Raw genomic sequence first — 15,466 nt, forward strand, 5'->3', positions numbered from 1 at the left:
CAGAAAAACACACAACAAAAGTTCCCATATGAGATAGGGACTAATGGCATATCTGAAGGTTGACCAATCTCTGATTCCAGAGTCTAAGCACTTAATCACCACCCCCTTCTCCGTACCTCACTACTCATGTGCCTGCCCTCTTTTTAGTCACATGAGATTATTCCGTCTTCCCCACCTGCCTGCTCTTCTGTGCCCCTCTCCCTTCTACATACTTCTTTTCTCCCTGGAACCCTTGCTTGTCTCCTCTCACACAATTGGCAAACTCATCTTACTGATTCTTCAAGATCCAGCTCAAGTGTTACCTTCTTTGGGCCCCCCTTTCTAGCTCCCTCAGATGAAATCTTTGTTTTCTCTCCTATAGAACCTTGTACATACTTATATAGTGATGTAATCGTGTATTTGTCCCTCCCCACTAGAGTGTTTTGCGGGGGGCATTGAAGGTATCTTTGATCTTTGTTGAGTGAATTATTATATCAGCTTAAGTCATTCATTTGTATTTCATATAAATTTATACATGTTTCATATGGATGTGTAATGCCATAACTTTTTCCTATTTGTTTTCCATAATAAGCCGAAGGAACATTCTATGTAAATTTTCTTTCTCAAATCACTTGAAGAAGAGGTGGGTGATTTGCTCTCTTTTGTTTTGCCTTTCATGTAGTATACTTTTATATTTGTTTTGAGTGGTTAAAGAACTGTGGGAATCATTAAGTATAGACTACCTGGGTAATATGTATTTTTTCTTCCTAACTTTTAGGAGGAAGATGAACAACAAAGACTTAGTAAGAGAAAGGATCATAAAAAAACAAATGTTGAGGAAGAAGTAAAAATGCCAGTAGTGTGTGCTTTAACCCATGAAGAATCTTCAGCCCAGTTATCAAATGAGGAGGTATAATGAATCTATAATTAAAATCATCGTATACACAGTGTTAACCATTTTTAGCTTCTCATATATCAGTTAGTTACATTGTTCATATGGGAAGTGGGTAGTAGCTACTAGCTGAAAATTAGCTAAAGTGATAATACTTTATTTTCAACTATTTTTACAGTATTATAGGTAGTACAGTTTGAAACACGCAGTTTCTCTCATGGTCTGTGAAACAATTAGATGTTCTTTTTTCTTGCGGTTCCAAAATTAAAACATTAGAAGAAAATTTAAATAATATCTGCAAAATCTTTTTTGATATGAATAAATGTTTCTAATACCTTGAGCTTTTGTTTAAAAGAGATTTTATCTAAAGTATTGAAACACTTAATTCTCTATGGCCTGTATTTGAGTATTATCAAGTATTAGATCTTAAGCCCTGAGAAGAGTGTGTGGGGTCTGGCAGATTGTGATGGAGTAGGGTAGAGCATTTCAGGTATTGGGAATGGGCAGAGTAGAGAGACGTGGAGGTGGAAAGTGGAAAGCGGTGTTCCTATGGCCTCATCGCCTCTCACCCACATGTGGCAAGGGCCTCCTCATTACATTTCCTGTCTTCAGCCTGTCCCATTCTACTGTACCCTCAGCATTACTGTCAGACTTATTTTAAGAGTAGCTATAGCCAGGCTACTCCCCTAGTCAGAAACACCACTCACTCCCATTACCTACATAATTAAGTGCAACTTCCTCACTCAGACAGTCAAGACCCTTCATAATATGCATTCTGTTTTAGCCACATTGCTCATCTTGTTGTGCTATACTCTCTGCCTTGCACATTGGTTCCTTTACCCGGAATGCTTACCTCCCTCTGCCTTTCTGAGTTCTGGAATTCTTCTATTCATCCTTCAAGACTCAAGCTGATATCTCTTTTTTTTTTTTTTTTTTTTTTTTTGCGGTACGCGGGCCTCTCACTGCTGTGGCCTCTCCTGTTGCGGAGCACAGGCTCCGGACGCACAGGCCCAGCGGCCATGGCCCACAGGCCCAGCCGCTCCGCGGCATGCAGGATCCTCCGGGACCGGGCCATGAACCCGCGTCCCCTGCATCGGCAGGTGGACTCTCAACCACTGTGCCACAAGGGAAGCCCTGATATCTCTTCTTTAGGGAAGGAAATGCTTCTGTTAATTGACTTTAGGGTAAAAACTAAGGTCCCCAGTTTGCCATACTAGGGCCTTTGGAGTTGAATTGACCCTTCCAGCCTTAGCATACTCTCCACTTCACAGCCAGACGTTTCTACTAGCTGTCCATGCTCATATGCATTTATACTGTCCCTGCTGTTTAGAGATTCATACTTACTCCCCCACCCCTACCTCCTTTCCCTGCCTGGTGAACCAGTTTCAGGTAAATTGGATAAGGGTCTTTTCTCACTTTCAAAGGTATTATGTTTCTGTTTAGTTTGCAGATTTACTCTGAGCCATGTAAAATCTACTTGCTGGTGGCTCATATTTCCATGTTTATGGATTATTTGACATTGAAAAAATGCTTTAAAAAATCCTAGTGGACACTGAAAAGTATGATGTAATTGTTTTTGTACATTCTCTCTCTTGGCTCATACACTGAGAACCTTGCCCTGCTTCTGTTTTGTCTTTTTTTTAAAATAGACTTCCAAGAGAATGTCTCAATTTTTGCGTACTGCCAAATATTATGTGGTTTCTGCATCATGCAGTCCTGTGTCCAGGAATGTTTGGCAAAGTTTCATACTTTAAAAAAAAATATTCTAGCAGGAAAACAGGAAAAGGAAATTTGTTGTGATTTACAGTGAAGCACTTAAAATTTTTTAATAGTGTCTTAACAGATTTATACTGTATATTGTGCATAACATTTTCTGACATTGAAATATAGCCTTTCAGATCTGATGTTTTGCAGTTTGAATGTTGAATGTACTTGTTTTATATTGAGAGGCAGTGACAGTTTACTTTAGCCTGTTGATTTAAAGTTAATATGGAATGCTTTGGAGACTTAGATATATTGCTAAAGCCACTTAAAATTTGTAGGACCCTATATTTTCTTTAACCTAAATGCTTAGAATATGCTTTTCTCACCACAAAAGTAATATGTGTTCATTATGGAAAATTTGGAAAGTACAGAAAGTCATACAAAATAAAAATAACTGATAATTCTACTAGCCAGAGATACCACCACTAACATTTTGGTATGTACCTCTCCTTTCCCTCTTTTTCCATTTCCAAAGGTAACATATGTGTGTTTCTATTTGTACTTTTTAAACATAATACAGATTGTAACTGTGCATGATGTTTTATGTACATTTTTTTCCCCCACTTAAATCTGTCTTTAAAGGTTTTGGCACATCAGTGTTCTCCCCCACAATGATATTTAATGACTAACAGTATTTCAGCATGTAAATGTACCATAATTCCTTCATCTCCTACAAATTGATGTGCCCAGGTTTTAATTATAAATTAAAGGTGACCGAGTGATGACATAGAGAGGTTAATGCCATTGGACAAAAAGTTTAATGTTACAGTCCCTCTAGAAATGAGAGTCATGGTACACTGTGCAGAGTCACATGGAGAAGCACCAGAGTTGGTCATGAAGCAAAAGCAGGAGCAAGGGGAAAGCATGGACCACAGCCATTATTGGGATTTTTGAGGGAAAGGCAGGGCAGGGTAAATAGCATAGGACTGGCTAGTTTGAATAAATCCAGTGGGCTTTGGGGCATAGAGTCTATCTTCAGTTTTCTGGTACCTGGCCCTGGGTTGATTTAGAACAGGGGAAATACTGGCTTGGTGTGTAAGAGCTAGATAAAGGAGTTGGTTGGGAGTATTGACTTGAGGTTGGTTGATTTAGATGTGAAAGACATATTCATAGGCAAGTTGTTTATTATTTCTAGGAATTAGCTAGTTTGGAAGAGGCAGTCTCTCCTCAGCCAGCAAGGCCTTCAAAAGGTCAAAAACATCATAAAACATAGAAAATAAGCATGATTAACACACTAACAGATAGTCAGTTGTTTCATTTTTCACTAGTAAAAAAATTTTCATTATTATGAGTAATGCCATAATGCTATTATATATAATTCTTCTTTGTATAAAAGTCATGGACTTATCTGATTACTCCGTTAATATAAGTTCTTGGGAAGAGAACTGCTGAGTTTAAGAGCATAAACAAACATATTGTTGAATCATCTTTCAGAAACAGTGTAACAGTTCACAGACCCCTACAAGTATATGTTCCTTATAAGTATTGTTATCAGCATGGTAGTCTGGTGTTTTTTAAATGGCCCTCACAACTTTCTTGCCCCTATCCCCTTCCTTCTTTGGTGTCACAGTAGCATTGTGTTAATATATGATAGCATTAGATGTCGTGTTCCTTTATAAGCTAACAGAATGCTCTCACTCCAATTTTTATTAGGGTACTTATTTGGGACCTTTGCCATAGCTAACTCAGTATATACTAGATTTGTGTTCCTCAGCCATCGGAATTTCACAGATTAAAAAACCTTAAAAAAAAACCTTTAAAAAGAAATAAATGGAGGAATTAACATAAAAGTTGTCAATTTTTTATTATACCAAGTAAGGATATTTTAAAAACATTGAAAAAAAATCTGTATTTTTAATCTTTTCCAGTTCATAAAAGGAGGGGCATTTAACAACAAAAAGTAGAAAGGATAGTATCTTAAAATAAAAGCCGATTCTTTAAATTGAATAAATTTAGTTTCAAGAAAAACTTGCTACATTTTCCTTGCTTTCTGATTTTCCTACAGACTGTGCTAGAATGATACTGGTGTGCTTTTTTGACTTTGGGAGTGTGCTGCACCACATTAAAAAAAAAATTGAAATGGAATCCACATAAAAAATTAACCATTTAAAATGTGCAATTCATTGGCCTTTAGTACATTTACAGTGTTGTGCAACCATTACCTGTCTAGTTTCAGAAGATTGTCATTGCCCCCAAAAGAGACCCCTTATATCACTAAGGAGTCACTCCCTACTCTCCTTTCCCTTTAATCTCTGGCAACCACTAATTTGTTTTTGGTCCCTGTGGATTTACCTATTCTGGATATTTCATAGAGGTGGAATCGTACAGTGTGTGTGACCTTTTGCGTCTGGCTTCTTTCACTTGATGCAGCCTTATTTAACATGTTGACTACACCTTGCTTGAAACTTAGTTTCTAGCGTACAACATTATCCTCATTTCCCTTCTATTCTGGGTACTCCTTCCTGTGTCCATCCCCAAAATGGACAAAATTGTTTTTTCTCAGGGCCTTGCCCTTAGCTTTCTTCATATCCTACAGACTCATCCTAAGTGTTCTGATTTGCTGCCGTGGCTTTAATTATTACTGTGTAGTGGTTACTCCCAAGTCTCTATCTAAAGACTTCTTTGTCCCTCTATTGGGTGGACATCTCTACTTGGATATACAGCAGGCACCTCATGTTCCATATACCCAATACTGAATTTCAGGAGACTTCCCTGATTCTTATGTCTGGGCTGAATTCCTCTCCTTGAGCTCCCAGAGCATTCAGTACATAGCTGTAGCCTGTCATTTTATTGAATATGATATTCTAATAGCCTGTTTACTTGGTTCACTTGTTTATTTTTTTCATGAAACTAAGCATTTTGAAGTCAGAGATTGTTCACATTTGTATCCTGAGTGCTTGGTTTAGTGCCCAGGATATAGAAGACACTCAATAAATGTTTGTTCAATGAATATATGAAGGCAGCACACTAAAGATTGTCATGTGTAACCTGTGGCAAAATACTTTATAAAATGTGATAGTTTTTCTCTTTGAAAATATCAGGAATTGTCTAACTGGCAATGTATTTTCACATTTCAGGAGCATTTAGATAGCACCCACGGTTCAGTCCATTCCTTAGATGCAGACTTACTCTTGCCATCCGGGGATCCATTCAGTAAATCAGACAATGACATGTTTAAAGATGGACTCAGGAGAGCACAGTCTACAGACAGCTTGGGAACCTCAGGCTCACTGCAATCCAAAGCTTTAGGCTATAACTACAAAGCAAAATCTGCTGGGAACCTGGACGAATCAGATTTTGGACCGTTGGTAGGAGCAGATTCGGTGACTGAGAACTTTGATACTGCCTCCCTTGGGTCACTGCAAATGCCAAGTGGGTTTATGTTAACCAAAGATCAGGAAAGAGCAATCAAGGCAATGACACCAGAACAAGAAGAAACGGCATCCCTCCTGTCTAGTGTCACACAGGGTATGGAAAGTGCTTATGTGTCTCCCAGTGGTTACCGCTTAGTCAGTGAGACAGAATGGAATCTCCTGCAGAAAGAGGTGAGTTATCTTCCTGGCTTCTCCTCTTGCTCACTTTGAGGGATACTGGGTAGCTCTGGATTTATTGTTCATTCAAGAGATGGTCCCTGGAGTCAATGCTCGCACTTGTTGCCAGCAAATGGGTGTTAACCCATATTGTCCGACCCTTGTCATTGTCTGCTTTGGCTGTTCCTGGTGATTATGACAGAGAAGGGAACTGACTAGCTGATTGTGTTAAGTGTGAACTTCTCCACCTGAAGTCACATTTCTTAAGTTGGAGCGATCTGCTTGAATAGCATAGCTACCTTTGTGTAGCCCAAATTTGGTTTCCTTGCAGTTTTCTATAATCTCAGTGTATTCCAAGATGCATATTCTTTCATCTTTCCTTGAGGTCTAAAGTACAAATGCTTTTCAGCAGTTGATGCTTAGAGTGAGTTTAAGGAGGGGGTGGAAAATATGTGAGAGAAGAGAAGGCAACATTTAATGAGGTTAATTTTCCTCCTAATAATATTTGCAAACTCAGAAGTAAGATTAGGAGATAAAAACTTAAATATGTATTTGCATAGTGCTTTACAGATTACAAAGCCTTTTCACATACCTCTTCTCTTTGAGCTTCTTGATAATAATGAGACAATCAGGGCATGATTTTCTCCAACTTATAGATGAGGAAACTGGCTCAGAAAGGTCAAATGAGTTGCTCAAGTTTCCCCTTCGACTTAGTAGCAAAACCTGGGTTAGGATACAGGTTTTTTAAATTAATTAATTTATTTTTGCTGTGTTGGGTCTTCATTTCTGTGCGAGGGCTTTCTCTAGTTGTGGCAAGCAGGGGCCACTCTTCATCGCGGTGCGCGGGCCTCTCACTATCACGGCCTCTCGTTGCGGAGCACAGGCTCCAGATGCACAGGCTTAGTAGTTGTGGCTCACGGGCCTAGTTGCTCCGTGGCATGTGGGATCCTCCCAGACCAGGGCTTGAACCTGTGTCTCCTGCAATAGCAGGCAGATTCTCAACCACTGTGCCACCAGGGAAGCCCCAGGATACAGGTTTTATGACTTCCAGTGCTTTCTTTTACTCAGGGCTACTTCTCTTTAAAGAAGCTGTTGATTAGCAAGTGGAACAGCTTATTAAGCCTGAAAGAAACTGTTCTCCTTGGTCTCATGCAAAACGTTTGAGAAGGTGCTATTTAATTGTTTCATACCTCCTTTGTGCTTGGAGCTGGTGAAATGGTTAATTTGCGCTCCACTCTTCCCCATCCCCTCCCTTGTTGGGTAGTATTGATTTAAATTGTGAGTGCCACGGTATATAGTACCTTTTGCTTTCCTTGTGTTTCCCTCAAATGTGGTGTTTTGTGGCCCTTAGTCTCTTGATGACAAAGTTGTGTCCCTTGTTTTCCTGTCATACTTATATTGGACTTAGATTTTTTTAGAATCCAGCTCTCTATTGTAACTTCTTGCCATAAGTCCCTGAATAAATTGTTTACTCCATTTTCTACTTCGAGTAACATAGGTAAGACTGCACGTGTTCCTCAAGTATGTGATGTAGACTTGTTTAGTTCTGCCTGGTAAGAGGTAATTTTGGTGCCCTTCAGGTACATAATGCTGGAAATAAACTTGGTAGACGTTGTGATATGTGTTCCAATTATGAAAAACAGTTACAAGGAATTCAGATTCAAGAGGCTGAAACAAGAGACCAGGTGAGTTTCTTTTGGGGTTTCATTAGCTTGCCCAATACCACACAGGTCAGCTCAGCTGGCATATCTCCTCTCCCAACCTGTTCCTTCTGCCCAAGGCCTATAAGTGTTATTGTCAGGAATGCATGCACACCGAAAGTGCTTTATGATACAGAGATTTAGGGAGATAAGGGGTTGGGTTGACTGTTGCTTCTAATTGGATAAAACTTAATTGGATATTACATTAATCAGTATTTGTACTCTTCATTGCTTATTGCCTGATTCTTGTCATAAATTTGTTGAAGTAAGTTCAGTTTGCAGGGTCACAGAAATTAAGATTTGGTAGATTAGGTATGCTGAAACTGACAAGTACCTTTCCAAATACAGTGCCTAATAATGGGTTCCCTGATAACATTTAGGAAATGATGTAGAACTTCATGAGAGTAAACTTGTGAAAGTATATGTAAGGAAAAAATAACTTTTTTCTTATATTTCCAAATTGTTCTTTGGTTATTATGGAGAGTGTTACCCTAGTCTTCAAAATAAGCTTAAGCAGGTTAGAATGATGGTTTAATATTTTCAAATGCCTTTGGCATTAATTTTCTCCATATATGCTTTTTTTTTTTTTAGATGGCTTAGAGGTAAGTTTCTAAAGCTATTTGTGAAGCTACTATATCAATAGTTGGCCTCTGGTAGTGTGGTATAGGAATGGGGGGTATCTTGGATTCCACAGTCGTGTCAATAGACATTTTACTCTTGCTTCATCTGTGCAGGCACTTCGCTGGGTTCTGAGTATTCAGATACAGAGAGAACACCGTACTGCCCATAGGGAGCTTTCAGTGTTGCAATCCAAGCCATCAGTTCAATATGGTTTGTTCCTGTACATGTACAAGTAGAACTAGAGGATGAGCAGAGGCATCTAAGTTAACTATGGGCTGTTAATTAGGGAAGATAACAGTTCAGCTAAGTTTGTTTTAGAGCTAGAGTAAAAATTAATTAGGAAAAGAAGTGGAGAAAGGGTGTTCAAGGAGAGGAAATGTGTACAAAGGAACAGTTATGAAGGAAAGTTGTATGTTCTAGGAAGTATGAATAGTTTATGTGGCTGGGCATAAGGGGGTGTGTGTGTGAGAGAGAGAGAAAGAGAGAGTGGAGAGAGAGTGGGGGGAAGATAGTGGGAGAGGAAGCTACAAAGGGAAGGCCATGATGAGATAATTGAGGGAGGGGTGTGATGACTGAAGGGATTTAAATTTTACCCTGAAGACTTTGGGAGGCATTTAAGGATTTTAAGTAGGGAAATAATACGATTTGACTTTCATTTTAGAAATATTTATTGTGTTAGAGTGGATTGTAGATTGGCAGCAGAAGATAGAGTCAGGGAGGCCAGTGCCCTAGCCTAGAAGACCCAGGAGGAAAAGCAGATATTTTCAAATGAGATAATGGATATGAAAAATGTTTTGTTAACTGTAAAGCACAGTATAGTTGTCAAATGAGGTAATTCATCTCAATTTTTTCCCAAATTGACAAATTTGTTTCTCAGGAAAAAAGATTAGGTTTAAAAAAAATTTCTGGAGGTAGGGATTTTTTTTTTAAGTTTATGAAAATTCTGGTACTTCCTTCTAATTGTCGTTTAAAATTGCATAGGTGAAAAAGCTACAGGTGATGCTAAGGCAAGCAAATGATCAGTTAGAGAAGACAATGAGAGATAAACAGGAGCTGGAAGACTTCACAAAGCAGAGCACTGAAGATTCAAGTCACCAGGCAAGTGAGGGCTTTGGAATGTGGCCCCTGGGAGCTGACTGCGTTGTTTAAATAAAAGTGTTCTGAAAACCTAGTAAGGTTTCTTTCTTGCCCTGAAGATCTGGCAGTTCTGTTTTCCCTCAGATAAGAATATCTCAAACTCATCTTTCTCTGGTGTCTGTTTTACAGATTTAAGGGAAATAACTTTAGAAATAACTGGTTAGTAAATATCAGGAGGCTCTGGTTCTCTTTTCCCCTTTGATTTTTTATTAGGTTTTTCTGCTGCTCAAGAAACCTGCTGACAAGAAAGATGCTAGTTATCTTTTTGACATTTTGAAAAATACCATGCATAGGAAAAAATGTGACCGTATACAGATATACCAAACATATCTGAACTAACATCTGTGTAACCACCAAGATCGAGTAATAGAAAATTAGCTAGTACCCCAGAAGCCCTCACTTTCCCCCTCCACTTACTACTTCCTCCCTAGAGGTAACTACAGTCCTAACGTCTAACATCATTAGATTAGCTTTGTCTGCTTTCTTATTTTAACAAATGAATCATATAGTCCGTATTCAATGAATGACACAATCATTCATTGTGTTTGTCTTCCTCCATTCAACATTGTGAGGTTCCTACTCACAAATGTGTGTGGTAGTTGTTATTTTCATTGCTGTATATTTGTACCATTGTATGGATATATTATAATTTATCCATCTTAATGTTATGAGCATTTGGGTTGTTTCCAGTTGTGGGATATTATGAATAATTCTACTTTGAAATTTCTGTATAGGGCTTGTTGCACATGTTGCTGCTGGGTATGTGCTTAAGAGTGGAATGCCTGGGTCAAAATGTTCAAAATGTATGTCAACTTTTGGAGATAATAGTGCCAGAAAGTGGTTATGTGAATTTATACTCTCCCCAGCAATGTATGAGAAGAATTCCTGTGGGTCCGCAGTCTCGACAGACTTCATTTTGTGTTATTTTAATTATAGCCATTTTGGTGGGTGTGTAATGGTATTTCATGGTGGCTTAGTTTGCATTTCTCTTACGACCATTGAGGTTATTTAGCATTTTTCATGTCTGTTAGCCTTTGGGATATCATTGTGTGTGGGTGTATGTGTGTGTGTGTGTATGTGTGTGTGTGTTTGAAATTACTTCTCAAGTCTTATGCTTGATTTTTTATTGGGTTGTCTCTTTTTTTTTCCACTTATTTTTCTGATAGGAGTTCTTTATATAATCTTATTAGAGCCTTTTGGTGATGTGTCCCAAATGTCTTCTACTCAGTACCTTAGATTCATTATTTTAATTGTGTCTTTTTATGAACAGAAGTTCTTAATTTTAATGTAGTCAAATTTATTGATCTTTTCTTTATGATGAGTGATTTTTATCCTGGTTTTTAAAAGAATATTTTCTTACCCTGGGGTTATATGAAGATATTTTCATGTATTTTGTAGAAGCTTCATTTTTTATAGCCACTCACATTTATATCTAAAATCCATCTAGAACTGACTTTTATGTATAAGCTGTAGATATGGGTAAATTTTTATTTTATTTTTTCATATGAAGAGTCAGTTCCTGTACCATTTAGTGAAAAGATCATCTTTTTCTCACTGCTCTGCAAGATCATCTTTGTTAACTATCAAGTTAATGTACATGTGTGGGTCAGTTTGAGGACTCTGTTTTATTTGATTAGTCTATTTGCCTATTTTTGTGCCAGATTCTGTGCTGTAATTTATAGTAAATTTTTCATTTGTTTCTTTAAATGAAACATAAAGTTAGAAACTTTAAAGTTAGAAACTTTACAGTTTAGAAACATATAGTTTCTAAAAACTATAAAAGTTTTTCTCTGCTGAGAACTATGTTTTCATTCATTTCAACAGTATTTACCTTTACACTAGGCAGCATAGTTACAATAGCTACTTTAAAGTCTTTGATAAGTCCAACCTAGGTCATCCTGGGGTTGGCATGTGTTGATTTTCTTTCCTCTTGAGAATTGGCCACATTTTCCTGATTCTTTCTATGTCAAGGACTTTTAGATTGATCTTGGAGATTATGAATATTTTATTGTGAGACTCTCAGTTCTGTTAACCTGATTAGGTTTGTTCATAAGTTCTGTCTTGCCTTCTGTAGTAGGTAGTTCTAATGTCAGTTCATTTTTAAAAGCCTTTGCAGTGCTCCTTTGGATGTGTCCATGTATGTATATAGCTCAGGGGTCAGTGTGAGACTTGTGCTGGTTCATGCACAGAATTAGGGGATCCTTTTTCTAGCTCTCTTCTCTCAGTACTACTCTACTCATCAGCTCATGGGGACCCTGCCCTGGCCCTGTGATCAGAAAAACAGTTGTTTGTCCTGTGCTGCTGCACCTGTTGTGGCTTCACAACTGGGGCAGCTCTCAGATTCATACTGGCAGAAAATAGGAAAAAAAACCCAAATAAGCAGTAAACTGCAGTATGAATTGTTTCTTCCCATTTTGATTTTCCTCCCTAAACTGTCTGCTTTTGCTTATTTTTTAGAGTTCTCAGGTAGTTGCTTTTTGTATTTTTTTCCAGAGTTTTTAGTTTTAATAAGGGGAGAGAATGGCCTTGGTGGGCTTAGTCCATCTTGAACAGTGCCAGAAGTCTCCATTCTCTCATATTTTTGTTTATTAGACATATCTTTTTCTTTCCACCTTTATTCAAGAAGGATACTCTGTAGTCAGATATAGAATTCTGAGTATTTATGATATTTTCTTTCAGCACTTTGAAGTTCTTATTCCATTGCTTCTGGCTTCCATGTTTCTGATGAGAAGTCAGCTGTGTGTCTTATTGTTGTTCCTTTGAAGGTGAAATGTTATTTTTTCCGTGGCTGTTGTAAAGATGTTCGTTTTGGCTTTTGTTATTAACAGTTTTACTGTGCTATATACCTAGGTGTGTCTTTCTTCATATTTCTGCTGTTTGGAGTTCACAGGGTTTCTTGGATCTCTGAGTTAATGTCTTACATCGTGATTGGAATATTCTCAGCCATATGTCTCTTTAAAAATTTGTTTTTATTGAGATAAACATAAAGTGCATAAATCTCAAGTGTACAATTTGGTGAATTTTAACGTGTGAAAAATTTTACTAGGGTAATAAATCATCATCTGCCTCAAGATACTGAACATTTCTAATACACTCATGTTCTTTACTAATAAGTAAATACCCCACCTGCCTATTCTTAGAGGTAGCCAGTATTCTAACTTTTTTTTTTTTTTTTTTTTTTTTTTTTTTTTTTTGTGGTATGCGGGCCTCTCACTGCTGTGGCCTCTCCCGTTGCGGAGCACAGGCTCCGGATGCGCAGGCTCAGCAGCCATGGCTCACGGGCCCAGCCGCTCCGCGGCATATGGGATCCTCCCAGACCGGGGCACGAACCCGTATCCCCTGCATCGGCAGGCGGACTCTCAACCACTGCGCCACCAGGGAGGCCCCAGTATTCTAACTTTTAACACTATGTTTTAGAATTGCTTGTTGTTGGACTTCATATAAATGGAATCATATAGTATGTAGCCTTTTGCATCTGGTCTGTTGGGTCATTATGTCTGTGAGACTTATCCATATTCTGTGTCTCAGTAGTTAGATTTTAATGCTATGTATATTCTATAACATGAGTATACCATGATTCATTTATCCATTCTACAGTTGAGAGATATTTGGATTGTTTCTGGGTTTTGGCTATTGTGAATGAATACATTTTTTAACATTCTTGTACATGTCTTTTAGTGGATATGTGGACTTATTTCTCTCGAGTATACATAGTAGTGAAATTACGGAATTTTTGAGTTTTTGCACAGGTATATTTTTAGCTCTGCCAGCTATTTCCATTGGCTGTTACTTCTTCAAATATTTGTATATGTTAGATGTTCGCATTGCATCTACATGGCTTCTTTAATCTCTCTTCTGTATTTCCCATGATTTTTGTCTTTGTTATCTTCATATCACTGATTTTCTCTTCAAATAGGTCTAATCTGTTAAACTCATCCATTGTATTTTTAATTTGGATAATTGATTTTTTTAGTTTATTTCCATTTGGTTATTTTTCATCGTTTCCATTTCTCTGGTGGTTCTAAATTTCTGAACAGATCAAACACAGTTATTTTAAAGTCTGTTTCTAATAACATATCTGGATTCATTGTAGATCTGTTTTTGTTATCTGTTTTGTTTTTTATCATTTCCTTTTGCTTTTTATCATAGTCTTTTATTTATTTTTAATTAATTTTTGGCTGTGTTGGGTCTTCATTGCTGGGCGCGGGCTTTCTCTAGTTGCGGTAGGTGGGGGCTACTCTTCGTTGTGGTGCGCAGGCTTCTCATTGCGGTGGCTTCTTGTTGCGGAGCATGGGCTTCAGTAGTCGTGGCTTGCAGGCTCTAGAGCACACGCTCAGTAATTGTGGCACACGGGCTTAGTTGCTTAGTGGCATGTGGGATCTTCCTGGACCAGGGTTCAAACCTGTGTCCCCTGCATTGGCAGGCGGATTCTTAAACACTGCACCACCAGGGAAGTCCCTGTCATAGTCTTTCCTTGTGCATTCTTAACTTGAGGTACTAGACATTATATGTGAAAATTGTTGAAATAAAGCCATTTTTCTTATGAGAGGCTAGCAACTAGTTGTACTAAAAATCCTGGATCACCTTAATTCAGTTATGGGAATTGAGATTATATGAAGTTGTGAAGGTTGGATTATTTTAAATTCTTCCCTTACTATAGGGTGTGTCCCTTTGGAGACCCAATCCAAAGTGCAGGGTGTTTACCAGGGATCCCTTTGTGTATTGGGTCTTGGACTCTTAACTTTTGCCACCCTGTGCTGGGGCTTTCAGACGCTCTGCTCAGCTTCTCAGTGGAGTTGGCACATGCTTCTGGAGAAGAGCTGTTCCACATGCTGCACCCAGTTCTCCATGTGTCTTCATTCTGGTCCTTGGCTCTGTGATTCTTTTTTGCCTTGTTCTCCCATGCCTTCATGTAGGTGTCTTTCATATTTTTGTCTGGTTTTCTTAATTAGCAGGAAGGTTGGTTCACATTACCTATTGTGCCACTACTGGAAACAAAATTCTGACAATAATCATTTTTTAAATGTCTAAACAAATTTATTTTGATTTATTTTATAACTCTTATGTATGAGTCATCAACTTTCACATAAACCCCTCGTCAGGAACAGTAAAACTAATTCAAGGGAGTTTATCATGTGTCTTTTGCTCTTAAGTAAACCACCTTAGAATACTGCAGCTAGTTCAGAGAAGATTCATTTATCCTTTAAACTGTTTGGGGTTTTTTTGCGGACAGAGATTCAAAATTTTTATTTATTTTTAATTAGCTCCTTTAACAGTAATATTTATAACTGGGTCACATGGATTAATATCTATGTCTAGAGACGCATATAATGCTGTTGTTCATGTATGGCAGCATATGACCCCTGGGGACTTTTGGTACTGCCTTGTGTCATCTGAAAGGCTGAGGCTTTGTACACAGTAGATGCACACATATCTGTTGAATGATGGATGAGTGGGGTTTGATGAATTAATAAAAAAATCAGTTCCGGACATTAAATAAGCAGGAGATGGAAGAGTTAGTTTCAGATTAACCAGATTCCTAACTAAATTTTCTGTGTATGAATTCTTTTTTTCTTTCAAGATCTCCGCACTTGTCCTAAGAGCCCAAGCATCTGAGATCTTACTTGAAGAGTTACAACAGGGGTTTTCCCAGGCAAAGAGGGATGTTCAGGAACAGATGGTAAGTTAACATTTAAATAAACGTTAACTATGTTAAATCTATTCTATCTTGAAATAATCTTTGATGGGACTTTATCTTCCTGGCCAAAGTGGTTACCATTATGTTCTCCAGAGCCTATAGAGCGTTAGTAATGGACAAGATTATGTAAAGACCTTATTCTTTT

At 38.0% G+C, this 15,466-nt stretch overlaps 1 protein-coding gene across 4 annotated transcripts in view; it reads left to right on the forward strand.

Annotated features, from left to right (window-relative positions):
* The window catches only part of RABEP1 (rabaptin, RAB GTPase binding effector protein 1), a gene marked incomplete at both ends in the record, with an annotated part of 104,895 nt that overhangs the window by 75,228 nt on the left and 14,201 nt on the right, over window positions 1-15,466 (forward strand). For all 4 annotated transcript variants that reach the window (XM_079725264.1, XM_079725265.1, XM_079725267.1 and 1 more), the window contains 5 exons: window positions 758-889; window positions 5,713-6,180; window positions 7,746-7,850; window positions 9,468-9,584; window positions 15,205-15,303. In XM_079725264.1, the coding sequence (XP_079581390.1) occupies window positions 758-889; window positions 5,713-6,180; window positions 7,746-7,850; window positions 9,468-9,584; window positions 15,205-15,303 (921 nt within the window). The remainder of the gene's footprint in view (window positions 1-757; window positions 890-5,712; window positions 6,181-7,745; window positions 7,851-9,467; window positions 9,585-15,204; window positions 15,304-15,466) is intronic.

This window comes from Hyperoodon ampullatus, assembly GCF_949752795.1.
Source record: "Hyperoodon ampullatus genome assembly, chromosome: 19".
NCBI classification, from domain to species: Eukaryota; Metazoa; Chordata; class Mammalia; order Artiodactyla; family Ziphiidae; genus Hyperoodon; species Hyperoodon ampullatus.